Raw genomic sequence first — 27,700 nt, 5'->3', positions numbered from 1 at the left:
CGGGGCATGGCGAGGACATCCGCGTGCCCCCGACCGGGCTGCGGCCAAGATGAGTCGGTGAGGCACATGCTCTGGGAGTGCAGAGCCGCCAGGGACCTGTGGAAGGAAGCAGGCCCCCTGATTACATCGTGTCTACCAGCAGGGGAGGACCTAACACCTCAGCTCGTGCTGTACGGGGTGGGCCGAAGGCCCATTCCACCGAAGGCCTTCACCAAGCTCTGGCCCACCCTCACGTGCCTGAAGGAAGCACTGTGGTCCTCCCGTAACCTGCTGGTAGCAAAAAGCGTAGAGACCACCCCCCAGGCAGTGGCCATGGTAGCCACGGAAGCCCTGGGGTGGTACGAACGGAAGGGGGCCTCGACCCCAGGCGAAGGGTCCCCCACAACACCCTAGGTCCCGGCGGCCACGGCCTGACAGCGCTGCGGCGCCTAGGGCGATGCGCCTAGGGGAGGGATCTCCTCTGGGCCCCGAAGGACGGGACGATGGTCTATTCGGGAGAGCAGGATGAGGCGAGTTTGATAAGGACTCACCCCGCTCCTGTACAAGTGATTGAAGACAGCCTTTTAACAAAGTGACTTTTTAACATGTTTTTCATGCCTTAAAAATGTTTTACCTTTGTTAGATCATCAGCACACATTTTAAATGGCTTTGTTGCCGTTTTTATGTGTGTAAATGATGTAAAAAATGTATGAGCTGTTTTTAAAGGAATTGTGTCAATAAAACATTTCCAAAAGAAAAAATTGATCCTCAACATGGGGGTCCCTAAGGGGTGCGTGCTCCTGTACTTCCTGTTCACCCATGACTGTGTGGCCAAGCATGACTCCAACACCATCATTAAGTTTTCATGGTAGGCCTGATCACCGACAACAATGAGACAGCCTATAGGGAGGAGGTCAGAGACCTGGTATTGTGGTGCCAGGTCAAAAACTTCTCCCTCAACGTGAGCAAGAAAAAGGAGCTGATCGTGGACTACAGGAAAAGGAGTGCCGAACACGCCCCAATTCACATCGACGGGGCTGTAGTGGAGCGGGTCGAGAGCTTCAAGTTCCTCGGTATCCTAGTACATTACTGGGGCCTATCTACATGCCATCCAGGACCTCTATACTAGGAGGTGTCAGAGGAAGGCCCCAAAAATGGTCATAGCCTCAAGCCACCCAAGTCCTGTTCTCTCTGCTACAGCACGGCAAGCGGTACCAGACCACCAAGTCTATGTCCAAAAGGCTCCTTAACAGCTTATATCTCTAAGCCATAAGACTGCTGAACAGTTAATCAAATGGCTACCCAGACTATTTGCATTGACCCCCCCTTTTTTACGTTGCTGCTTCTCACTGTTTATTATCTATGCATAGTCACTTTACCCCTTCCTACCTGTACATATTACCTTGACTAACCTGTACCCCTGCACATTGACTCTGTACCAGTAACCCCTGTATATAGCCTCATATTATTTTCTTAACGCTCAGTTTCTTAAAACCTCATTGTTGGTTAAAGGCTTGTTAGTAAGCATTTCACAGTAAGGTCTACTACACCTGTTGTATTTGGGGCATGTGACATTTACAATTTGATTGTCTCTGAACCGCTCACATGAAATGAGCTTCGGTGCCCCGAGTAAACAGCGACTTGGGGATTTTGTCTAGGATCTTAAAAACTGTCCCAGACACGTTTGGCCTGATATGGTTCTCAATCAGAGGCAGGTGTTAGTCATTGTCTCTGATTGGGAACTATATTTAGGTAGCCTGTTTTGTGTTGGGTTTTGTGGGTGATTGTTTCCTGTCTTTGTGTTTGTTGCACCAGATAGGGCTGTTTCGGTTTTTCACGGTTCTTGTTTTGTATATTGTTCAGCTTTCATTAAAGATGTATAAAGATAACCACTCTGCATTTTGGTCCTCCTCTCCTTCCCAGGAAGAATCCCGTTACAGCTGCAGGGACTTGCTTCCATTCAGCGAGAAGAGCATTAGCAAGGTTGTGCGATTACAAACGTAACAATTGGCACTATGCATTCGGCAGGTAGCGTTCTCCTGGAATCTGGGAAACCCAGACTGCCAGATGGTAAAACGTGATTCATCACGCCAAAGAATTTGTTTCCATTGCTCCAGAGTCTAATGGCGGCGAGCTTTACACCCCTCCAGCCGACGCTTGGCATTGCGCATAGTGATCTTATTAGGCTTGCGATGCACATCATTAATGTGCATCAGACAAGTGACTTAAATGTTATACAACATTGTTTGTCAATTATTTTCCAGCAGTTTCTCTTTAGGGTTGTTAAATGTTTTATTACATTTTAGCTTGTTTATAGTGTTACCATCTACACAGCTCTCAGATTATTCACACAATTTTATTTGATGTGGTCATTGTAGGTCGAATGCGGGACTTGCTCTCCCTCTCATACAGTATGGTCACGTTTCAGGCCAACTACATTGCATCAACCCATGGTCGATCGATTTGTACAGTCAGGCATCAGATTGCATATCATATGATGTGATATGACAGCTCTTCAGGCATTGTGAGATTTGACAGGCATCTGTAATGTAGTCAGCCCGGGAAACGCGGCCAGTATGCATTTGAAAAAGTAGAGGCACAGAACACGTTCTTCCGGCCACTGCAGTGATTGGTCTGAATTAATGATAAAGCAGTGTGTTAGATCCCTGCCAATGGTGAGGTTGCACGGTTGGTCCATTCTGATTGGTCCATGACAGGTTTATAATAATAATATAATAATAATATATGCCATTTATAGCAGACGCTTTTATCCAAAGCGACTTACAGTCATGTGTGCATACATTCTACGTATGGGTGGTCCCGGGGATCGAACCCACTACCCTGGCGTTACAAGCGCCATGCTCTACCAACTGAGCTACAGAAGGACCAGGTTTGACTCAACAGGATTCGTGTGTACAAAGTAGCTAAGCACAGGTACAATTAAAATTCATAATTGTGTTTGTTAACTTAATTTGTTTAACCAGTTAATCATAAAAACATCTTAAGGTCAGCAGCAAATCTGGAAAATAAGACTCGCAGTAAAATGTTTGAGTTCCATATAACAAAGACAAACAAAATGACAACGTCCCAGAGTTCTAGAATATCACAAATACGTATTAAATACACCATTTCACTGATCAGGAGTGTGTATGATGAGTGTTAGCACATTTATGTATGGTGTGGTGTGTGTTTGTTTACTAATTGCACTTGAGGATGAAGATATGTGTATCACATTGCCGGTCAGATATCTGCAGGTTTTTGGCATATTCGGGATACGTCTGGAACTGTTCACTATACAAATAGGGCATGGACATGACTACAGAGAACGTTAAGTTAGAAATAACTTGTCATTGTGATACAGCTTATTGGAATAACAGCTCTAAACATACTCTAAACCAGTAGGTATAAATTCAGAGCATTTAGCCTAGTGGAGAAAAAAAGACCATTGAAATTGCCTTCCTAAAAGATAAGCAACATTTCAGACTTCACTTCATAGCACTTCCAACATGATAACTGTGTGCCTCTACATTCTGCGCAAAATAAGATCAAAGTACACACACACATATCCACTCAACTCTCTCTATGTACAGTTATGGCGTTAGTACCATCAGTTCTCCTACAGGGACTAAGACATTCCTTAACCATCCGAGGCAAGACGCAGTACCTCTTCTTCCACCTGTTTCATGTAGTCCTGTAAAGGCCTTATAAAGGTGACAGGGTTAGGGTTGGTGGGGTGTGGGGACAGGTGTCAGGGACAGAGAAACAAAATGGGAAGACACTATTGGACAAAAGCACCTCACACCGCTCTGTGGCGACCGTTACTTGGGAAACCGACTAATTTGATGACTCGACCAATCTAGTCAAAGGAGAGTAGTATTTTTATATTTTGAAGTCTCAGAAGAACTTGTCGTCGATGCGGAAGTGCGGCCGCGTCACATCGTCGGGGTTGATGAACACCGAGATGGACTTGCTGGGGTTCTCCATCACCAACTGCTGCAGCTTCTTAGCCAATCGGTCATCTGGCTGGTGCTCGCCGCCCGCGTCCGACTGTGGCGACGGCAGGTTTAAGGCGCTGCCGCGCCAATGCAGGTCCAGGGTCAGCCGGTTGGCCGCCTTGGCATGCTCGATAGTGGTGCGCAGGTGCTCGGCCGGGTCAGAGCGCACCGAACTGAGCTTGCGGGCGTGGAGCATGGCCGTCTCATCCGAGAGGTGTTCCAGCATGTTGCACTGCGGGATGAAGTAGTTGGGGCACATCTTGTTGACCAGGCAGTTCTGCAGGTCGTCGATGAGGCCTAGCAGGAAGTGGGCTGAGAAGTCTTCCTGGGACAGGTAGGTGGCGGGGAGCCGATCACAGGCCCACAGCATCATGCTGCGCAGGTGGTAGGGGCTGATGGCCTTGGGCCTTGACAGCAGCTTGATAATGATGGCCTTGCACGCCTGGTAGGCCTGCATCAGGCTGGCCGGGATGCACTTCTTGAGCTGCACTTCGCTGCGGGCGAACGACAGGCGCCACTCATTCTCCTTACGGCCCTTGTGGGAGCAGGTAGGCACCAGGTAGAAGCCGCTGATCACCTCCTCCTCTGTGATCTTGCCGTCCCAGAAGTGGTTCTCCATCAGCCAGCTCTGGGCCACCGCCGGCCATCCCTTGAAGGAGACCACAGGCAAGATGTCATAGAGCATGCGGCTGCTGCCCACGCCCAGGATGACGGAGATGATGGTGCCGTTCCGCTCCACCTTCTCCACGCGGGGCATTCCGCGCTGGGGCTTCTTCTGGATCTCCACCAGGACCACACTGATGGACTCGTAGAACCAGTCAGCCACCAGCGTGGGTGAGAAAAAGTAGTTGGTGGCGCCGTTGATGTGGTCTACCATGGTGCAGCAGTCCTTCCACTTGTTGATGGTGCCCTCGTCGAAGAGGCGCAGGCTCAGCCACGAGTGGCACAGGGCTGAGTGGCGCATGTCCAAAGTCACCGGCTGGTTGCGGTCGTGCAACTTGAGAGCAGGCACGAGGAGGGTAAAGTCCATGTCATAGTCGGTGCCGCGGGCGTAGACGCTCAGCTCGTCTAGGTCCATGTCGACCACACCCTCTCGCACGCCACCTGACAGCAGTAGGTACTCGTTGGCCACAGGGAGCTTCTGCTCCAGTTTCTGCACCATACCTGATGGGAGAAGGATAAAGGGGGATTATTGGTGGCCTGTGTGGTCCAGCGTTTAGAGTTGGCATGGGTTCGAATCTGGCCTACTGCCCTTTGACTCAACCTCCTCCTACATTTCCTTATCTATCCTTTCTGTTCAATAAAAATACATTTAAAAAATAAATATGGGGATGAATAGACAGCATATACTGTGCCTTGCGAAAGTATTTGGCCCCCTTGAACTGAGACCTTTTGCCACATTTCAGGCTTCAAACATAAAGATATAAAACTGTATTTTTTTGTGAAGAATCAACAACAAGTGGGACACAATCATGAAGTGGAACGACATTTATTGGATATTTCAAACTTTTTTAACAAATCAAAAACTGAAAATTGGGCGTGCAAAATTATTCAGCCCCCTTAAGTTAATACTTTGTAGCGCCACCTTTTGCTGCGATTACAGCTGTAAGTCGCTTGGGGTATGTCTCTATCAGTTTTGCACATCGAGAGACTGATTTTTTTCCCATTCCTCCTTGCAAAACAGCTCGAGCTCAGTGAGGTTGGATGGAGAGCATTTGTGAACAGCAGTTTTCAGTTCTTTCCACAGATTCTCGATTGGATTCAGGTCTGGACTTTGACTTGGCTATTCTAACACCTGGATATGTTTATTTTTGAACCATTCCATTGTAGATTTTGCTTTATGTTTTGGATCATTGTCTTGTTGGAAGACAAATCTCTGTCCCAGTCTCAGGTCTTTTGCAGACTCCATCAGGTTTTCTTCCAGAATGGTCCTGTATTTGGCTCCATCCATCTTCCCATCAATTTTAACCATCTTCCCTGTCCCTGCTGAAGAAAAGCAGGCCCAAACCATGATGCTGCCACCACCATGTTTGACAGTGGGGATGGTGTGTTCAGGGTGATGTGCTGTGTTGCTTTTATGCCAAACATAACGTTTTGCATTGTTGCCAAAAATTTCAATTTTGGTTTCATCTGACCAGAGCACCTTCTTCCACATGTTTGGTGTGTCTCCCCGGTGGCTTGTGGCAAACTTTAAACAACACTTTTTATGGATATCTTTAAGAAATGGCTTTCTTCTTGCCACTCTTCCATAAAGGCCAGATTTGTGCAATATACGACTGATTGTTGTCCTATGGACAGAGTCTCCCACCTCAGCTGTAGAACTCTGCAGTTCATCCAGAGTGATCATGGGCCTCTTGGCTGCATCTGATCAGTCTTCTCCTTGTATGAGCTGAAAGTTTAGAAGGACGGCCAGGTCTTGGTAGATTTGCAGTGGTCTGATACTCCCTCCATTTCAATATTATCGCTTGCACAGTGCTCCTTGGGATGTTTAAAGCTTGGGAAATCTTTTTGTATCCAAATCCGGCTTTAAACTTCTTCACAACAGTATCTCGGACCTGCCTGGTGTTCCTTGTTCTTCATGATGCTCTCTGCGCTTTTAACGGACCTCTGAGACTATCACACTATCACATTTAGGTCAACATTGGATCATTCAGAGATCCTCACTGAACTTCTGGAGAGAGTTTGCTGCACTGAAAGTAAAGGGGCTGAATAATTTTGCACGCCCAATTTTTCAGTTTTTGATTTGTTTAAAAAGTTTGAAATATCCAATAAATGTCATTCCACTTCATGATTGTGTCCCACTTGTTGTTGATTCTTCACAAAAAAAGATAGTTTTATATCTTTGTTTGAAGCCTGAAATGTGGCAAAAGGTCGCAAAGTTCAAGGGGGCCGAATACTTTCGCAAGGCACTATGATTAATCCTATGATTATGTGCAGTGCAAATGCTCTGTAATACGGTAGCCTATGTCATTCCTGGCTCTGTGAGTATGTGTTAATACAATACACACTGAAGGCTAGACTTGCGGTAGAGGAAATCTCTAACCACAGATCTAGGATCAGATAATCCGACCCCCAATACTAACCTTAATATTCATGTGGGTGGAAAAACGTCTGGTCCTGTATCAGTGTTGTTTAAATGTAAGTTAACCGATTACCAGTAGACCAGAGGGTATACTACAAAGCAGGATGAGTTAGCCAGCTAACCTTGATAAACAACTAGAAATAATTACATTTTATGGTTCATTAAGAAAGCTGAACTTGGAAATGTTGAGTAAATTTTCCATGCTTTGCTCTGCTCTGCTTTGCATTGCTCTGCCTTGCATGCTACCTCAGGGAGTGACGACCCTTACCCGCACAACACCGGTAAGGGCCCCCACCCAGGGTTACGGGAAAATTTAGAGTAGACTGGGCTTTCAAACCCTGACTTGCAGCCAGTCTAGGAGATGGACAACTCCAATTACAAAGCTGCTGACCAGGCAGATACAGGAGTCCCATCTCCCAAACAGCTGGAAAGGCGGATGAAGATGGCATCTGATAACTGGCGAAATTGGATAGGAGCGTCTCCAAAATGACTAAAATGTCAAATATATATATATCCCTCTGGATACTAGTGTTGTACTACATCTCTCTACTAGGGGGCAGTGCAAGACAATTTTCACCTAATCCCCCCCAGGCTGCAAGTTCGGACACAAGATGCCTATTTCGCATCCCCACCAGGGTGCCTGTCGCAGTCAAACCACCACGCTGCCCAGTGGGGTATAACATACAGATCCAGACACTAGGCTATATTGATCTTTACACTAGTATTTCTATGCATATACATTTCAGGGGTTGGAAGCTAAATTATTTTCCAATCGTTTGGTTCTGAACCAAACCTTTAAAAAAAAAATCCATCCGCCGTTCTGACCACAAAATAAAGTTCTGAAGGCTATATACAGGGGGTACCGGTACTGAGTCAATGTGCAGGGGCACAGGTTAGTCAAGGTAATCCAGGTAATATGTACATGTAGCTAGAGGTAAAGTGACTATGCATAGATAATAAACAGTGATTAGCAGCAATGTAAAAAAAAAAAAAAAAATGGACACGGGGGGGGGAGGGGTAGTCTGGGTAGCCATTCAATTAGCTGTTTAGCAGTATTATGGCTTGAGGGTATAAGCTGTTAAGCCTTTGGGCCCTAGACTTGGTGCTCTGGTGCCGCTTGCGTGCTGTAGCGGAGAGAACAGTCTACGCTTAGGGTGGCTTGAGTCTTTGGCAATTTTTAGGACCTTCCCCTGATGTAGAGGTCTTGGATGGCAGGAAGCTTGGCCCCAGTGATGTACTGGGCCGTACACACTACCCTCTGTAGTGCCTTGCGGTCGGAAGCCAAGAATTTGCCATACCAGACGGTGACGCAACCATGCTCTTGATGGTGCAGCTATAGAACTTTTTGAAGATCCGAGGACCCGTGCCAAATATTTTCAGTTTCTTGAGGGGGAATAGGTGTTGTCATGCCCTCTTAATGACTGTCTTGGTGTGTTTGGACCATGATAGTTTGTTGGTGATGTGGACACCAGGGAACTTGAAGCTCTCAACCTGCTCCACTTCAGCTACGTCGATGAGAATTGGGGGGGGTCCTCGGCTCTCTTTTTCCTGTAGTCCATAATCATCTCCTACTGTATGTCTTGATGACGTTGAGGGAAAGGTACTAGACATTAGGAATATTTTTGGAACTAAAGATTAAACGGTTCTCAAGATTTGAAAATAACGGGTCTGTACCGGAACACTAGAGATCATTTTCGTTTCTGGTTTTGGTTCCGTTCCTCTAAAAATGAGAGTTTCTGTTCCCTGAACCGGTTCCAACCCGATACATTTACATGACATAATATTAACACAGGCCAAAGAAATCTCCCCTGTCAAAGGCATCCTGCCATTCCATAACATTTCAGATGTAAAAAAAAACTTGACATTAGCTTGTGCAGTTTGCTCTTGGGTTCTGTGTGCACTGCACTGGACTGAGCTGGCCTAGCATGCTCCATACGCATTGGCTGAGTTTATCTATGTGGACTGCAGTGCTCTGCCTCGTTTGTTTTTCCTCTTCACTGATTCCAGGAAGTGTCTGTTCCCTCTCAGCAGCCATAACCCCCGACATAAGAGACGGGCCCGAGTGGCTCGGCGCTGTGGTCTACTGTCACTGTTTGTTTGAGACACTGAGCGCAAGAAGCTTAAGTGTGTAGGCCTACAGCGCAAGTGTGTGTGTAGTGTGGGCTTGTATTACTATCCTTGTGGGTACCGGAAATCTCCAAAAGTCCCCACAAGGATAGTAAAACGAGGAATATTTTCCCCTCGTGTAGACGTTTCCCAGGTCTCTGCAAGGACAAAGGCTATTTTAGGCTCAGGGGTTAGGATTACAGTTAGGGTTAAGATTACAATTAGGGTTCGAGTTAAGGGTTAGGGGAAATAGGATTTTGAATGTAAATCAATTTTAGATCCCCACAAGGATAGTAAACATATGCTGTGTGTGTGTGTCAGACTGTGTGCGTCTGTCTTCTACTCCTTTTGTATCTTCTGCTCAAATTATCTTAGTGATTTTTCATGGTATGCATTTTTCTAACACCGCTGCTGAACCAGTACACCACCACAACAGTTAGCCTAATATGCCAGTCAAATCAAAGTTATTCAAGTTAGTTAAAAGTGGTATTCAAACTTTTTCTGTTGGGACACTATTTTCAACAAATAACCTTCAATTCATTGCATTTTCATGAAACCAATAAATACATTTACTCAAACTTGTATTTCTCAAATAATCTTTCTCAAAAATGTTTGTATATTGTCCCATACAATAATCTGTCCAATTTTTTATTTTTTATATATACTAAAACGTATAATCATTTTGGCGACCCCACTAGAGGTCATGACCAGACTTTGAATACCATTGAGTTAGTGGGCAAGTTTAAGTGGTAAGTCTAAAGCAACCGACTCTAGACAAAAGCAGAGGCGTGAAGTCATGGGAGGTGCAACTGTGACAGCCGAAAGTTGAACACTAACGTTGTTTTCCAACAACAGGGGTCAGATCAACATGGCAGTGTTGGCATTGATTATAAAGATTTTTCTTTATTTCTAAATGATAAAAATACCAGTCAAAAGTTTGTACACACCTACACATTCAAGGGTTTTTCTTTATTTGTATTCTTTTCTACATTAATAGTGAAGACATCAAAACTATGAAATAACATATATGGAATCATTTAGTAACCAAAAAAGTGTGTAATATGAGATTGTTCAAAGTAGCCACCCTTTTCCTTGATGACAGCTTTGCACACTCTTGGAATTCTCTCAAACAGCTTCATGGGGTTGTCACCTGGAATGCATTTCAATTAACAGGTGTGCCTTGTTAAAAGTTAATTTGTGGAATTTCTTTCCTTCTTAATGCGTTTGAGCCAATCCGTTTTGTTGTGACGAGGTAGGGGTGGTATACAGAAGATAGCACTATTTGGTAAAAGACCAAGTCCATATTATGGCAAGAACAGCTCAAATAAGCAAAGAGAAACAAAAGTGCATAATTACTTTAAAACATGAAGGTCAGTCAATCCGGAAAATGTCAAGTTTTTTCAAGTGCAGTCGCAAAAACCATCAAGCGCTATGATGAAACTGGCTCTCATGAGGACTGCCACAGGAAAGGAAGACCCAGAGTTACCTCTGTTGCAGAGGATAAGTAAGAGTTAACTGCACCTCAGATTGCAGTCCAAATAAATGCTTCACAGAGTTCAAATAACAGACACACCTCAACATCAACTGTTCAGAGGAGACAGCGTGAATTAGGCCTTCATGGGTCGAATCGCTGCAAAGAAAAAAGGACAATAGATCTCTCTTTTGGTCCAAATTTGAGATTTTTTGGTTCCAACCACCGTGTCTTTGTGAGGCACCAAGTAGGTGAATGGATTTTTATAAAAAAGTAATATTTAACCTGTATTTAACTAGGCAAATCAGTTAAGAACAAATTCCTTTATTTAACTATTTACAATGACAGCCCACCCAACCAAACACTAACGAATTAGTGCGCCGCCCTATGGGACTCCCAATTACGTCCGGTTGTGATACAGCCTGGAATCTAATCAGGGTCTGTAGTGATGCCTCAAGCACTGAGTTGCGCCACTGGTGATTACCTCTACATGCATGGTTCCCACTGTGAAGCAGGAGGTGGTTGAATATGGAGGTGGTTGAATCTGTTGAATCTGACAATTGATGTTGATGGTTGAACAGTGGTCTCATATAAAACTGTGAAGGACCTCAGTGTTACTCTGGACCCTTATCTCTCTTTTGATGAACATATCAAGACTGTTTCAAGGACAGCTTTTTTCCATCTACGTAACATTGCAAAAATGTGTCATTTTCTGTCCAGAAATTATGCAGAAAAATGTATCCATGCTTTTGTCACTTCTAGACTAAGCTATTGCAATGCTCTACTTTCTGGCTACCCAGATAAAGCACTAAATAAACTTCAGTTAGTGCTAAATACGGCTGCTAGAATCCTGACTAGAACCAAAAAATTGAATCATATTACTCCAGTGCTAGCCTCTCTACACTGGCTTCCTGTTAAGGCAAGGGCTGATTTCAAGGTTTTACTGCTAACCTACAAAGCATTACATGGGCTTGCTCCTACCTATCTTTCTGATTTGGTCCTGCCGTATACACCTACACGTACGCTACGGTCACAAGACGCAGGCCTCCTAATTGTCCCTAGAATTTCTAAGCAAACAGATGGAGGCAGGTCTTTCTCCTATAGAGCTCCATTTTTATGGAATGGTCTGCCTACCCATGTGAGAGACGCAGATTCGGTCTCAACCTTTAAGTCTTTACTGATGACTCATCTCTTCAGTAGGTCCTATGATTGAGTGTAGTCTGGCCCAGGAGTATGAAGGTGTACAGAAAGGCACTGGATCAACGAACCGCCCTTGCTGTCTCTGCCTGGCCAGTTCCCCTCTCTCCACTAGGATTCTCTGCCTCTAACCCTATTACAGGGTCTGAGTCACTGGTGCTCTTCCATGCCGTCCCTAGGTGGGGTGCGTCACTTGAGTGGGTTGAGTCACTGACGTGGTCTTCCTGTCTGGGTTGGCGCCCCCTCTTGGGTTGTGCCGTGGCGGAGATCTTTGTGGGCTATACTCGGCCTTGTCTCAGGATGGTAAGTTGGTGGTTGAAGATATCCCTCTAGTGGGGTGGGGGTTTTGCTTTGGCAAAGTGGCTGGGGTTATATCCTGCCTGTTTGGCCCTGTCCCGGGGTATCATCGGATGGGGCCACAGTGTCTCCTGACCCCTCCTGTCTCAGCCTCCAGTATTTATACTGCAGTAGTTTGTGTCGGGGGGCTAGGGTTAGTCTGTTATATCTGGAGTATTTCTCCTGTCTTACCGGTGTCCTGTGTGAATTTAAGTATGCTCTCTCTTTCTCTCTCTCAGAGGACCTGAGCCCTAGGACGTTGCCTCGGGACTACCTGGCATGATGACTCCTTGCTGTCCCCAGTCCACCTGGCCATGCTGTAGCTCCAGTTTCAACTGTTCTGCCTGCGGCTATGGAACCCTGACCTGTTCACCGGACGTGCTACCTGTCCCAGACCTGCTGTTTTCAACTCTCTAGACAGCTGGAGCGGGAGAGATACTCTTAATGATCGGCTATGAAAAGCCAACTGACATTTAATCCTGAGGTGCTGAACTGTTGCACCCTTGACAACCACTGTGGGTATTATTATTTGACCATGCTGGTCATTTATGAACATTTGAACATCTTGGCCATGTTCTGTTATAATCTTCACCCGGCACAGCCAGAAGAGGACTGGCCACCCCTCATAGCCTGGTTCCTCTCTAGGTTTCTTCCTAGGTTTCGGCCTTTCTAGGGAGTTTTTCCTAGCCACCGTGCTTCTACATCTGCATTTCCTGCTGTTTGGGGTTTTAGGCTGGGTTTCTGTACAGCACTTTGGGATATCAGCTGATGTAAGAACTTTGATTTGGTGTGATGGTGCTTTGCTGGTGACACTGTCAGTGATTTATTTGGAATTCAAGGCACACTTAATTGTTGCGACTCTAGGGGCAGTATTTTCATTTTTGAAAAAAAAAACGTTCCCGTTTTAAAAGGGATATTTTATCAAGATGCTAGAATATGCATATAATTGGCAGCTTTGGATAGAAAACACTCTAACGTTTCCAAAACTGTAAAGATATTGTCTGTGAGTATAACAGAACGGATGTTGCAGGCGAAAGCCTGAGAAAAATCCAATCCGGAAGTGCCCCATATTTTGAATGCGCTGCATTCCAATGAGTCCCTATTGAGCTGTGAATGGGCTATCAACCAGCTTACGCTTTCTACGTATTCCCCAAGGTGTTTACAGCATTGTGACGTAGTTTTACACATTTATGTTGAAGAATAGCCGTAGGCAGCTACATTGCGTAAGTGGTCACCTGATGGCTCCCAGGGTGACTCTCGTGTAAAATACAGAGGTAGCCATTACTCCAATCGGTCCTACTGAAAAATGAATTGTCCCGACCGCATATATTATCGAAAGGTAATCAATTTAATTTGATTGCTTTTCTGATTTCCGTGACCAAGTTACCTGCTGCTAGCTGGACAAAATGCTATGTAGGCTATCGATAAACTCACACAAATGCTTGTCTAGCTTTGGCTGTAAATCATATTTTGAAAATCTGAGATGAAAGTGTGATTAACAAAAGGCTAAGCTGTGTCTCAATATATTTCATTTGTGATTTTCATGAATAGGAATATTTTCTAGGGATATTTATGTCCGTTGCGTTATGCTAGTTAGTGTCAGGCAATGATTACGCTCCCGCATGCGGGTTAGGGAGTCAGTAGAGGTTTTAATGAGCATGGCTACCACAGGATTCGGCAGCAATATTCCATCCAATCTGGTTTGTGCTTAGTGGGGCTATCATTTGTTTTTTAACAGTACATTGACCCAACACACCTCCAGGCCGTGTAGAGACTATTTGACCAAGGAGTGATGGAATGCTGCACCAGATGACCTGGTCTCCACAATCACCCGACCTCAACCCAATTGAGATGGTTTGGGATGAGTCAGAACGTAAAGTGAAGGAAAAGCAGCCAATAAGTGCTCAGCATAATGACTCCTTCAAGACTGCTGGAAAAGCATTCCTCATGAAGTTGGTTGAGAGAATGCCAAGAGGGAGCAAAGGGTGGCTACTTTGAAAAATCTCAAATGTAAAATACATTTTGATTTAACACTTTTGGTTTCTACATGATTCCATGTGTTATTTCATAGTTCCGATTTCTTCACTTGTATTCTACAATGTAGAAAATAGTAAAATACAGAAAAACCCTTGAATGAGTAGGTGTGTCCAAACTTTTGACTGGTACTGTTAATGTGCGTGTACAATTCATTATTGAGACTCAAAAATCTCATTAAATTGTATATCCACTAATATTTATAATTCCTGGCAAAGTTAGTTCCTGTTTCAGTCATGTTTTTGGTCATGTCCGTGTGAGTCAAACAAAAACACCCTAATGATTGGTTGACAATAGAGCCCCCCACAATGTAGATGATGGCTGCAAGATTAACTTTGTGAAGAGCAACTGCAGAAACTTGCAGTTGGCTGCAGTCAAAACTTCATAACCTTTGATCACATGATTTTTGTAAAGATCATGCAGTGAACATGTAGGAGCTAGTCGTACAATTTGAATCCCCATAATGCAACACACTTTGAAAGGCTGTGACCAACGACTTAACAAAAGTGATCCGCTTGAACGCGCCCACTGTGATCTGACACACGGGGCTTGTTCTACATTGCAGCAGTTTAAGAGACTGCCAACGGACTGATCTGTAAATCACCTTCCATCATAAATAACTACTGATTATTATTTGTAGATCAGTCAGTCATAATTTATCCATGTTACATTACCTAGTGAGCAAAACCTGGTTGAAAAGACATCAGTAGACCACCCGATCATAAGATCTCATCATAATCTGGTAATGACCACCTGTCTACAGCGTATTGCCTACTGTAAAAAGGATTTGTTTCCATAGGCACCAATTAAAGTTTCAATCTGAAACATATTCTTACATTTAAAATAGATCAAGCAATCTACATCGCAAAGTAATTGTTTCATAATTCACCTACACACATTACATGCATAGAAAGACTGGGACAGAATATATTTAAGCAATAAGGCAAGAGGGGGTGTGGCGTATGGCCAATACCACGGCTATGCAAGACGAAACGCCTGGATACAGCCCTTAACCGTGGTATATTGGCCATATACCACAAACCCCAGAGGTGCCTTATTATTATTAGAAACTAACCAACGTAATTACAGTAGTAAAAATACATGTTTTGTATACGCTATACAACGGAAGTCAGCCAAATCAGCATTCAGGGCTTGAACCACCCAATTAATAAATAAAAAAAATTAAACGCACATTGGGATTTAAAAAAAATGTTTAATAAGATTGGTGTGATGGGGTAGATTGTCATCAAGGACCTTAGAGCAGAGAAGGCGATCTGGATCGTAGTGGTCCTCTTGAAGACTAATGAGACGTGTCAGATCTAGAGTGAAGAGAATCAGTGCATTACAAAATGTATCAATCTGAGATTTTAAAAGAAAATCTAAGTTTTTGTCATGTGTGCCGAATACAACAGGTGTAGACCTTACAGTGAAATGCTTATTTACAAGCTCTAACCAATAGTGCAAAAAATGTGTTAGGTGAACAATAGGTAAGTAAAGAAATAAAACAGTAAAAAGACAGGCTATATACAGTAGTGAGGCTATTAAAGAAGCGAGGCTACATACAGACACCGGTTAGTCAGGCTGATTGAGGTAGTATGTACATGTGGATATGGTTAAAGTGACTATGCATATATGATGAACAGAGAGTAGCAGTAGCGTAAAAGAGGGGTTGTGGGACACAATGAAGATAGCCCGGTTAGCCAATGTGCGGGAGCACTGGTTGGTCGACCCAATTGAGTTAGTATGTACATGATTGTATAGTTAGTGACTATGATAAACAGAGAGTAGCAGCAGCATAAAAAGAGGGGTTGGGGGGGGGACCAAAATGGAAATAGTCCAGGTAACCATTTGGTTACCTGTTCAGGAGTCTTATGGCTTGGGGTTGAAAACTGTTGAGAAGCCTTTTTGTCCTAGACTTGGCACTCCGGTACCGCTTGCCATGCGGTAGTAGAGAGAACAGTCTATGACTGGGGTGGCTGGGGTCTTTGACAATTTTTAGGGCCTTCCTCTGACACTGCCTGGTGTAGAAGTTCTGGATGGCAGGCAGCTTAGCCCTAGTAATGTACTGGGCCGTACATACTACCCTTTGTAGTGCCTTGCGGTCAGAGGCCGAGCAATTGCCGTACCAGGCAGTGATGTAACCAGTCAGGCAGGATGCTCTCGATGTTGAAGCTGTAGAACATTTTGAGGATCTCAGGAACCATGCCAAATCTTTTCAGTTTCCTGAGGGGGAATAGGCTTTGTCGTGCCCTCTTCACAACTGTCTTGGTGTGTTTGGACCATTCCAGTTTGTTGTTGATGTGGACACTGAGGAACTTGAAGCTCTCAACATGCTCCACTACAGCCCCGTCGATAAAATAGGGGGGGGGGGGGCGTGCTCGGTCCTCCTTTTCCTGTAATTCACAATCATCTCCTTAGTCTTGGTTACGTTGAGGGATAGGTTATTATTCTGGCACCACACGGCCAGGTCTCTGACCTCCTCCCTATAGGCTGTCTTGTTGTTGATCAGACTGTTGTGTCGTCTGCAAACCTAATGATGGTGTTGGAGTCGTGCCTGGCCATGCAGTCGTGGGTGAACAGAGAGTACAGGAGGGGACTGAGCACGCACCCCTGTGGAGCTCCAGTGTTGTGGATCAGCGTTGCAGAGGGAGGTGTTTAGTCCAATGATCCTTAGCTTAGTGATGAGCTTTGAGGTTACTATGGGGTTGAACGCTGCGCTGTAGTCAATGAATAGCATTCTCACATCAGTGTTCCTTTTGTCCAGGTGCGAAAGGGCAGTGTGGAGTGCAATAGAGATTGCATCATCTGTGGATCTGTTTGGGCAGTATGCAAATTGGAGTGGGTCTAGGGTTTCTGGGATAATGGTGTTGATGTGAGCCATTACCAACCTTTCAAAGCACTTCATGGCTACGGACGTGAGTGCTACGGATCTGTAGTCATTTAGACAGGTTGCCTTTGTGTTATTGGGCACAGTGACTATGGTGGTCTGCTTGAAACATATTGGTATTACAGACTCAATCAGGGACATGTTGAAAATGTCATTGAAGACACCCGCCAGTTGGTCAGCACATGCCGGAGCACACGTCCTGGTAATCCGTCTGGCCCCGCAGCCTTGTGCATGTTGACCTGTTTAAAGGTCTTACTCACGTCGGCTACGGAGAGTGTAATCACACAGTTGTCCGGAACAGCTGATGCTCTCATGCATGCCTCAGTGTTGCTTGCCTCGAAGCGAGCATAGAAGTGATTTAGCTCGTCTGGTAGGCTCATGTTACTGGGCAGCTCACAGCTGTGCTTCCCTTTGTAGTCCGTAATAGTTTGCAAGCCCTGCCACATAAAATGAGCGTCGGTGCCAGTGTAGTATGATTCAATCTCTAGTCTGTGATAGCAAAACAGTCCTGTAGTTTAGCATCTGCTTCATCTGATCACTTTTTATAGACCCGAGTCACTGGTGCTTCCTGCTTTATATTTTCCTTGTTAGCAGGAATCAGGAGGATAGAGTTGTGGTCGGATTTACCAAATGGGTGGCGAGGGAGAGCTTTGTACGAGTCTCTGTGTGTGGAGTACAGGTGATGTAGAATGTTTTTCCCTCTGGTTGCACATTTAACATGTTGATGGAAATTTGGTAGAACAGATTTAGGTTTCCTGCATTAAAGTCTCCAGCCTCTAGGAGCGCCGCCTCTGGGTGAGTGGTTTCCTGTTTGCTTATTTCCTTATACAGCTGACTGAGTGCGGTCTTAGTGCCAGCATCTGCCTGTGGTGGTAAATAAACAGCCACGAAAAGTATAGCTGAAAACTCCCTAGGCAGGTAGTGTGGCCTGCAATTTATCACAATATACTCTACTTCAGGCGAGCAAAATCTAGAGACTTCCTTAGATTTCGCGCACCAACTGTTGTTTACAAATATGCAGACCACCCCTCCCCCCCTCGTCTTACCGGAGTGTGCTGTTCTATCCTGCCGGTGCAGCGTATATCCCGCTAGCTGAATATCAATGTCGTCATTCAGCCACGATTCCATGAAACATAGGATATTACAGTTTTTGATGTCCCGTTGGTAGGATATTCGGGATCATACCTCGTCTAATTTATTGTCCAATGATTGCACGTTGGCGAGTAGTATTGACGGTAAACGGCAGCTTTCGAAGTCGACTTCTACGGGTCCTAACCAGGCATCCGGCGCTTTGTCCTCTGTACCTGCGCCGCTTCCTCTTGCAAATAACGGGGAGGTCGGTCCTGTGGGGTGTTTGGAGAATGTCTTGTGCATCATCTTTGTTGTAGAAAAAATCTTTGTCTATTCCGAGGTGAGTGATCACTGTCCTAATATACAGAAGCTCTTTTTTGCCGTAAGATACGGTTGCAAAAACATTATGTACAAAATAAGTTACAAATAACGTGAACCCCCCCCCCCACATAATAGCACAATTGGTTGGGCGCCCGTAAAACTGCTGCCATTTCCTGAAGAAACTTTGTGGACCCAGCTGGCTAATAGTATTTCCATGGTACTATAATAAGCAATAAGGCACGAGGGGGTGTGGTATATGGCCAATATACTACGGCTAAGGGATATTCTTACGCACGACGCCTTGCAGAGTGCCGGGACACAGCCCTTAGCTGTGATATATTGGCCATATACCACAAACCCCCGAGGTGCCTTATTGCTATTATTAACTGGTCATACCTGTGGTATATGGTCTGATATACCACGGCTGTCAGCCAATCAGCATTCAGGGAAGCCGCTGCCATCTCAGGTAACCCCTACTATTATTACATCTCAAAGTCCCCAGCAATCAGTCATAGATAAGCAACAAGTAGGGCGGATTGGAGTCAATGTTGACCATTTAAATCAAATCAAATTTTATTTGTCACATACACATGGTTAGCAGATGTTTATGCGAGTGTAGCAAAATGCTTGTGCTTCTAGTTCCGACAACGCAGTAATAATCAACAAGTAATCTAGCTGACAATTCCAAAACTACTACCTTATAGACACAAGTGTAAGGGGATAAAGAATATGTACATAAAGATATATGAATGAGTGATGGTACACAGCGGCATAGGCAAGATACAGTAGATGGTATTGAGTGCAGTATATACATATGAGATGAGTATGTAAACAAAGTGGCATAGTTAAAGTGGCTAGTGATACATGTATTACATAAGGATGCAGTAGATGATATAGAGTACAGTATATACGTATACATATGAGATGAATAATGTAGGGTATGTAAACATTATATTAGGTAGCATTGTTTAAAGTGGCTAGTGATATATATTTACATCATTTCTCATCAATTCCCATTATTAAAGTGGCTGGAGTTGAGTCAGTGTGTTGGCAGCAGCCACTCAATGTTAGTGGTGGCTGTTCAACAGTCTGATGGCCTTGAGATAGAAGCTGTTTTTCAGTCTCTCGGTCCCAGCTTTGATGCACCTGTACTGACCTCGCCTTCTGGATGATAGCGGGGTGAACAGGCAGTGGCTCGGGTGGTTGTTGTCCTTGATGATCTTTATGGCCTTCCTGTGACATCGGGTGGTGTAGGTGTCCTGGAGGGCAGCTAGTTTGCCCCCGGTGATGCGTTGTGCAGACCTCACTACCCTCTGGAGAGCCTTACGGTTGTGGGCGGAGCAGTTGCCGTACCAGGCGGTGAAACAGCCCGATAGGATGCTCTCGATTGTGCATCTGTAGAAGTTTGTGAGTGCTTTTGGTGACAAACCGAATTTCTTCAGCCTCCTGAGGTTGAAGAGGCACTGCTGCGCCTTCTTCACGATGCTGTCTGTGTGGGTGGACCAATTCAGGTTGTCTGTGATGTGTACGCCGTGGAACTTAAAACTTACTACCCTCTCTCCACTACTGTTCCATCGATGTGGATAGGGGGGTGTTCCCTCTGCTGTTTCCTGAAGTCCACAATCATCTCCTTAGTTTTGTTGACGTTGAGTGTGAGGTTATTTTCCTGACGCCACACTCAGAGGGCCCTCACCTCCTCCCTGTAGGCCGTCTCGTCGTTGTTGGTAATCAAGCCTACCACTGTTGTGTCGTCCGCAAACTTGATGATTGAGTTGGAGGCGTGCATGGCCACGCAGTCGTGGGTGAACAGGGAGTACAGGAGAGGGCTCAGAACGCACCCTTGTGGGGCCCCAGTGTTGAGGATCAGCGGGGTGGAGATGTTGTTGCCTACCCTCACCACCTGGGGAAGGCCCGTCAGGAAGTCCAGTACCCAGTTGCACAGGGCGGGGTCGAGACCCAGGGTCTCGAGCTTGAGGACGAGCTTGGAGGGCAGTATAGTGTTAAATGCCGAGCTGTAGTCGATGACCAGCATTCTCACATAGGTATTCCTCTTGTCCAGATGGGTTAGGGCAGTGTGGTTGAGATTGCATCGTCTGTGGACCTATTTGGGCGGTAAGGAAATTGGAGTGGGTCTAGGGTGTCAGGTAGGGTGGAGGTGATATGGTCCTTGACTAGTCTCTCAAAGCACTTCATGATGACGGAAGTGAGTACTACGGGGCGGTAGTCGTTTAGCTCAGTTAGCTTTCTTGGGAACAGGAACAATGGTGGCCCTCTTGAAGCATGTGGGAACAACAGACTGGGATAGGGATTGATTGAATATGTCCGTAAACACACCAGCCAGCTGGTCTGCGCATGCTCTGAGGGCGCGGCTGGGGATGCCGTCTGGGCCGTCTGGGCCTGCAGCCTTGCGAGGGTTGACACGTTTATATGTTTTTTTCCAGTCACCTTGCCCTGATTAAAAGCAGTGGTCCGCGCTTTCAGTTTCACGCGAATGCTGCCATCAATCCACGGTTTCTGGTTTGGGAATGTTTTAATCGTTGCTATGGGAACGACATCTTCAACGCACGTTCTAATGAACTCGCTCACCGAATCAGCGTATTCGTCAATGTTGTTGTCTGACGCAATACGGAACATATCCCAGTCCACGTGATGGAAGCAGTCTTGGAGTGTGGAATCAGATTGGTCGGACCAGCGTTGAACAGACTACAGCGCGGGAGCTTCTTGTTTTAGTTTCTGTCTGTAGGCAGGGATCAACAAAATGGAGTCGTGGTCAGCTTTTCCGAAAGGCAACACCACGTCACGTTGTTGTGGCAACACCACATCACGTTAACCATGAAGCATACGCCCCCGCCCCACTTCTTACCAGAGAGATGTTTGTTTCTGTCGGCGCGATGCGTGGAGAAACCAGCTGGCTGCACAGACTCCGATAGCGTCTCTCCAGTGAGCCATGTTTCCGTGAAGCAAAGAACGTTACAGTCTCTGATGTACCTCTGGAATGCTACCCTTGCTCGGATTTCATCAACCTTGTTGTCAAGAGACTGAACATTGGCGAGGAGAATGCTAGGGAGTGGTGCACGATGTGCCCGTCTCCGGAGTCTGACCAGAAGACCGCTTCGTTTTCCACTTTTACGAAGTCGTTTTTTGGGGTCGCCGGCTGGGATCCATTCCGTTGTCCTGGGTGAAAGGTGGAACACAGGATCCGCTTCGCGAAAGTCATATTCTTGGTCGTACTGATGGTGAGGGGGGGGGGTCAGGATAGGCAAAATGCATCATATTGTCAAATACAAGGATCCCTGATGAATCAACAAAAACTTCACATCCATATTTCAAGTATTAGGTTAGCTAAAAAGTTCTCACACACAATCAATGTTTCCTATATTTGTATTCATCAACCATCTCTCACACACCAAGGAAGCATGACGACATTGACAATGTGTTCTAAAGTTATTGATCATCATCGCTCTCTGTCCATCTCTCAAACAGACAGAACACACACACATTTACTGTCATTAAACAGATATCAAAATGTCAAGACATTAGTTAGCTAGCTACAACAGGTTAAAAAAAGTCAAACTTACCACATCCATGGAGGATTAGCTAGAGAGCTAACGTTAGCCAGCTAAAAATATCCAGCTAACGCTAGCTTGCTAGAAACACTTTCCTTGACATTATTCTCCCCAACAAACCGCCGCTCTACTTGCAAAAGTAAAATGTTTGTGTACATTTCGAGAAACAGTCATTGTCTTCCAGCTGTGTTGACACTTGAGCAAGCAGGCTGCCTGCGAGGCGCACAGACATGCATTGCTGCGAGAAAGGCACAGATTCCAATCCAAATTTGAGTTGGACCAGATATGCCTACCTCTTCATTTAGCTACTGAAATTAAAATAACAATGTGTGCAGTAATTTGAATTGCTCAAAAGCTTTAAAGGAAAACATAGATTGCACCTGATTTTGACCCTGAAAATAACAAAAAAAAATGTTTACTAATTATTGATGGAAATAAATGGATTACAAATAAGGGTTTATAAATATTGGTGGATTGTATTAGGATATTGAAATAAAAATATATAGGCCTACGTGTATTTTGTTGAATTCTGAAAACAAACAGAAGAAAATGCACAGCAAAATAAACAAATGATTACCATTAGAAGCCACACAGCAAGCCACCAGATATTCTTCATTTAAAAAACATAATGTAATTGAACTGCAGTTTCACTGCATTTTAACAACAGTGCATTTTTGTAAGGATATCCTGTATTATTGTGCATGTTTATCTTACATGCTGGTAGCCTAGAACAAATGCTTTGGAAGTGAATGTGCACTTTTCAATTCGGTGGACTGCAACTACAAAAAGCATTGCCATAGCCTGTAGTAAAATCAAAAGCATTTAAAGCATCAGAGATCCTATAAATTAGGGACCATCTCTGATTGGGCCACAGAGACTGTCACAAAATATTGCTTGCTAATGACCTAGCCAATTCGATGGAGGTGAAATAAAAAATATTTATTTATTGGTGTTCCATCACCTGCAGGATAAAAATCTAAAATGACCCAACTCCTGAAGACATTAATCTTGCCAGATAAGCTGAAGTGGACTCGACCAGAGTACCATTAGCCTCAGACTAGAGTAATATGATTATGCTGGACTCGGAAGAGCTCGGCCCGCATGAGTCCCGAGTCTCAAACGGAATAGTCCCAGCGTGTTGACGGAGTACATGAGACCCTAACCTGCTTTGGTGCGCTCTCCCAACTGTTGTTTGCCAACTGTGCTAAACTGAATCATGGAAACCCTGCTGGAAAAATAACATTACCACCATTTGTAATGGTTCTAGTGTCTTATATCCAATGGGTGCGTGGCCCACAAACTCAACTGTCATACTTGAGTAAAAGTATAGATACCTTATTATAAAGTGACTCAAGAAAAAGTTAGTCACCCAGTAAAATACTACTTGAGTAAAATTTAAGTATTTTGTGCTAAATATATTTATTAAGAATCAAATGTAAAAATATAAATCATTTTAAATTTCTTATATTAAGCAAATCAGATGGCACCATTTTCCTGTTTTTAAAATGTACAGTTTTCCAGGGGTACACTCCAACGCTAAGACATAATTTACAAACGATTTATGTGTTTAGTGAGTCTGCCAGATAAGAGGCAGTAGAGATGACCACATGTTCTCTTGATAAGTGTGTGAATTTGACCATTTTCCTGTGCTGCTAAGCATTCAACATGTAACGAGTACTTGTGGGTGTCATGGAAAATGTATGGAGTAAAAAGTACATTATTTTCTTTTAGGAATGTAGTAAAGTCAAGATACCGCAACAAAACGACTTAAGTAGTACTTTAAAGTATTTTTACTAAGTACTTTTATAACACTATGCACATGTTTATATAGAATGGTGTTAAATGAATAGCATTTAGATAACTGGTCAGTAGTTCAGATTTCAACCAATATAATACGTATTTTTCATGATGTTATGAAAAATACATCTTAATCTGGTTGCTATATGGTTATAAAACCTCCCAAACAGAAAAATATGTCTATCACGCCGTATGCCCTCGAGCATACAGTTTGCAGGCATTGCAGCCCTATGAATGATTTAAGACTAAATCCATTCTTAATTATATTGATCAATGTATCTAGGACTGGACAATGATGGGTCAGATAAATAGATATTAAGGATTTAGTCAGCCTCTTGATTTGATCTACACTGATAAATTTGTAAAACAGCAGCACACTTGCTTTCATTATTGCATCCATTCAAATCAAAGTTTATTTGTCACGTGCGCCGAATACAACAGTGAAATGCTTACTTACAGGCTCTAACCAACAGTGCAATTTTTAAGTAAAAAAACAAAACAATAGATAAGTAAAGAAACAAAAAAAACAGTAAAAAAAGAGTGAAAAATAACAGTAGCGAGGCTATAACAGTAGCAAGGCTATATACAGGCACCGGTTAGTCGGGCTGATTGAGATAGTATGTACATGTAGGTATGGTTAAAGTGACTATGCATACATGATAAACAGAGAGTAGCAGTAGCGTAAAAGAGGGGTTGAGGGGAAGGGGAACACAATGCAAATAGTCCGGGTAGCCATTAAAATACCATTCCCCGCTGAAATTAAGCTAACCCATTAGACAAGATTAGGCAGCCGCAGTGAACTTGGAGCGGAATTTTGACAATTGGCTGCTGCCCTCCGGTGCCCCTGATCGGCTACTACACCGCCGGCGGTGCCCCAGTCCCAGTTCATAGCGTTGCTGCAGTTCCCATCCCCATCCCATTCCCGCTTCTCCCAAAGTTCATTCCCATCATCCTTGGTAGCTATGGTGATGTGTGTGTTATATGGGATTATCCAATTGTGAAACATTCATAAAAATTAATCTTCCAATGAAATTCAATTATGTTATTGTTTTTTAATGTTTGTGTGTGACGAAGACAATTAGTGATTAAGGCAGTAGCCTAACCTAGCCTGTTAACATTAGCTAGCTACTACTAGTGGATATAATTCTAGATAAAAGTAAGATACAGAGATTGGAAACTATTTGCTACCATGTCTCAGACGAAAACTATCAGGAAGCAAATATAAAAAAATTGTACAAAATGAGAAAAGCACAATCTCGAAAACAAAGAAATTCACTGCTGAAATATAGCATGCAGCATGCAGCAATTTCCATCAGCCTGTATCCGATCAATGCACTTCCACCGATGATGACAGCCGTCTGGCTGAACAGGTGGTCGCACCAGTCCTTGCCACACCTCCAAACAATGCCAGTGAAGACCCTACTATCTTGGACCCGGACATAGATTCATCGCTCCCCATCCCAGATGACAGTGGCTCCCAGACAAAAAACATAAAAGATCCCGGTGAATAGTTCTTTAGGGGACTTATTAGTGCAGGCTGGGCCACATCAGGATAAGGGGGGGAATTTCCTAAGAGATGAGGGTCAATGAAAGTTCAGTGTCCCACTACAATAGGAGGATGGCGACAGGGAGAGAGCAGAAACCATGTCTCAAACTCACCCGAAACGCCTGCGCTCTGCTTTAAAACAAGAGACTCAATGGACTCGCCACCATATCAATTGAGCATGAGTTGTCTTACAACATCTCTTTAGCTTACTTTTAATCTCCAACAAGCAGTGCATGCTTTTGCTGCCAGGAAGGCCAGGCGAGTCAACCTGTCTTTGAATAAAAGGTAAGCGTTAATCATCCACTCGCATTAAATTTGTAAGATTACTCAATTATCTATCACCTGTTCACTTTGTATTTTTATTTATTTAAATAGACAACATCCTAATCTTTCTCTCTTCCTCTCGATCTCTCTCAGATAATTTGATTTCAGGACGATGGACAGCTACCGAGTTAAAACATCTCTGACTGTATGCAGCACCACAGCAGAGGAAAGAGGCCACTCTAGGCGGAGACTAAATAAATAAATGCTGAAACTGATGTTGGACAATCAAACTCGATATGTAAACAAACTAAATTCGTTGAGGCTGGGTCATTGACATAAAGCTTATTTTACACTGCTCCAGCGAAACGAGGCCCGCCATGCACTTATGAAAGCACTTGTTTCTAAAGCTCAAATGATCTTACTCTTTTTTACAGTTCTACAGGAATATCAAAATATATGTTAAATATGTTATATAAAAGTGTTATTTATATTGTAATTGTAACAATTATGGGATCTTGCCATGTGTGACAACAGGTGGTATATTATTAATAAGAAACGTGGTTTCATACTATAGTGTAGGCAGTTGGCTGCATAGTGATAGCAACATTGTAAGTCTCCTGTGCAGGGGTTAAAGTAAAATTCACTTCTGCCTGGTAAGGGACCTCCTATATGTGCACCAACATTTTCTATGGGCATAATCATAATTCCAAAAAACAAGTGGTAATCATACCTGCTTGATAGACACAGTTATGCCATCCATAGATGTCAGTATAGCCAAATACTCCAACACTATCTCATGCACTGATTAAATGTATCCGTGTCTGGGAAGGGCTCGGTGTTTGGTTAAACCCAGGGCTTGAATTGAGTGGGGGGTTCCACATACCCTTTGTTAAAGAAAAGGGCAAAAATAATATCTATTGTTTGCTTTAAATTTTGAAATAAATACATGAAAACGTATCCAAATGATATCAAGCATTTTTATCAATGCTTAACTCGGTGATGCCTTATGGTAGAACGTCTAGGTCCGGCCCTGAAGCTAGCGGACTGTAGTTGTTATTGAGCATTGTCATAAATAGTTTGCATAATAAAACAAGGTTGAGCCTCGTTGTAGGTTCAAATTACAGCTAAACAGACGTGATCCCCCCCACCGACAATCTCTTACCGAGCATGGAGAAAATGAAATCTTTGGCGGTGTGGATCTCGAGCGCTCGCTGGTCGTCATATTCTCGCTGATCGTGTTTACTAAATTCCTGAATCAATCGGTTCAAATCCTCGATTCTGGCCCCGGACCTGAAATCGAGCTCGAGGTAGCTTGGGATGATCTTGTTGTTATTGGTCGTGGAGCTGGGAGTCGCAGTGGGGCTGTTTCCCAAGCTATTTACGGACCCAGCCCGGCAGGTTAGATCAGGGGCCGCCATGTTTGCAAGAAAAAAACAGCACTGTGAACGCAAGCGTCCCAAGGCCCCACAATGGCTGCCTCGGCTTCAGTTCAGAACATCAGCCGCTGCTTGCAGCAAACCAATCGGAGGTCCTTCAAAATTGTATGCGGGGTGTGCATAGTGCTCTCATCAGCGTTACTGTTGGGGATGGTATGTCGAATAGTGGACAAAGTATTTGTCATAGCTAGTGTGAGAGTGATAAAATCAGAAGTCAAGTCGCGGCTGAATCAGCTCTTCTAGGGCGACGAAGTAATTGCTCGAGCGCATTTTATGTAGCAGATAAGTTGCCCGGCCTATCGTAGAAGAAAGAGCTGTTCGGAAGATGAGATGTTTTCACTATTTAAACACTTCAAATAAAAACAGTTATCACTGTAACATTTACTTTCAAAATATTAGATATTATTAGAAAAAATGTTTAAAATGGTCAGAATATTTTTTGAAAAAATGACAACATTAAATGATATTCTAGTGAAACACACTATACTATGCTGCCATGTCCCTGTTTTCCACTAGTTGTCCCTGTCAGTTGTGGTCATAGTTAGAAGGGATCCAGCCTTTCGTCAAATGTAACTTTAAGTAGCAGGTTTGGATAATTAGCGTAGCACGTTA

At 44.1% G+C, this 27,700-nt stretch overlaps 1 protein-coding gene across 3 annotated transcripts; it reads right to left on the bottom strand.

Moving 5' to 3' along the window:
* Nucleotides 1-2,261: 2,261 nt before the first annotated feature.
* Nucleotides 2,262-27,625, bottom strand: LOC123993168 (protein MB21D2-like). 3 transcript variants are annotated; one of them, XR_006831387.1, is made up of 3 exons: nucleotides 26,815-26,952; nucleotides 25,599-25,656; nucleotides 15,394-15,519 (listed from the first exon to the last, which is right to left on the bottom strand). XR_006831387.1 is itself a non-coding variant. In XM_046295024.1 (2 exons), exons 1-2 carry the CDS (start codon nucleotides 27,068-27,070, stop codon nucleotides 3,874-3,876), a joined length of 1,521 nt encoding a protein of 506 aa, XP_046150980.1. In that variant the 5' UTR covers nucleotides 27,071-27,625; the 3' UTR covers nucleotides 2,262-3,873. The 3 variants fall into 3 exon arrangements, 1 of the variants encoding a protein (XP_046150980.1); XM_046295024.1 differs by lacking the exons at nucleotides 15,394-15,519; nucleotides 25,599-25,656 and adding an exon at nucleotides 2,262-5,138 and having other exon boundaries at nucleotides 26,815-27,625; XR_006831386.1 differs by lacking the exon at nucleotides 15,394-15,519 and having other exon boundaries at nucleotides 24,462-25,660; nucleotides 26,815-26,953.
* Between the last annotated feature and the right edge of the window lie 75 nt (nucleotides 27,626-27,700).

This window comes from Oncorhynchus gorbuscha, linkage group LG13 (genome assembly GCF_021184085.1).
Source record: "Oncorhynchus gorbuscha isolate QuinsamMale2020 ecotype Even-year linkage group LG13, OgorEven_v1.0, whole genome shotgun sequence".
NCBI lineage: Eukaryota > Metazoa > Chordata > Actinopteri > Salmoniformes > Salmonidae > Oncorhynchus > Oncorhynchus gorbuscha.
Note: the sequence above shows the minus strand (reverse complement) of the source record. Positions and strands in the feature narration are given on the sequence as shown.

Excerpts from the sequence above, each read along its gene's own strand:
- LOC123993168 (XM_046295024.1), bottom strand. The coding sequence starts at position 27,070 with ATGGCGGCCCCTGATCTAACCTGCCGGGCTGGGTCCGTAAATAGCTTG. Across the intron at positions 5,139-26,814 it reads TTTCATTTTCTCCATGCTCG|GTATGGTGCAGAAACTGGAG; the intron begins GTAAGAGATTGT and ends TTCTCCCATCAG.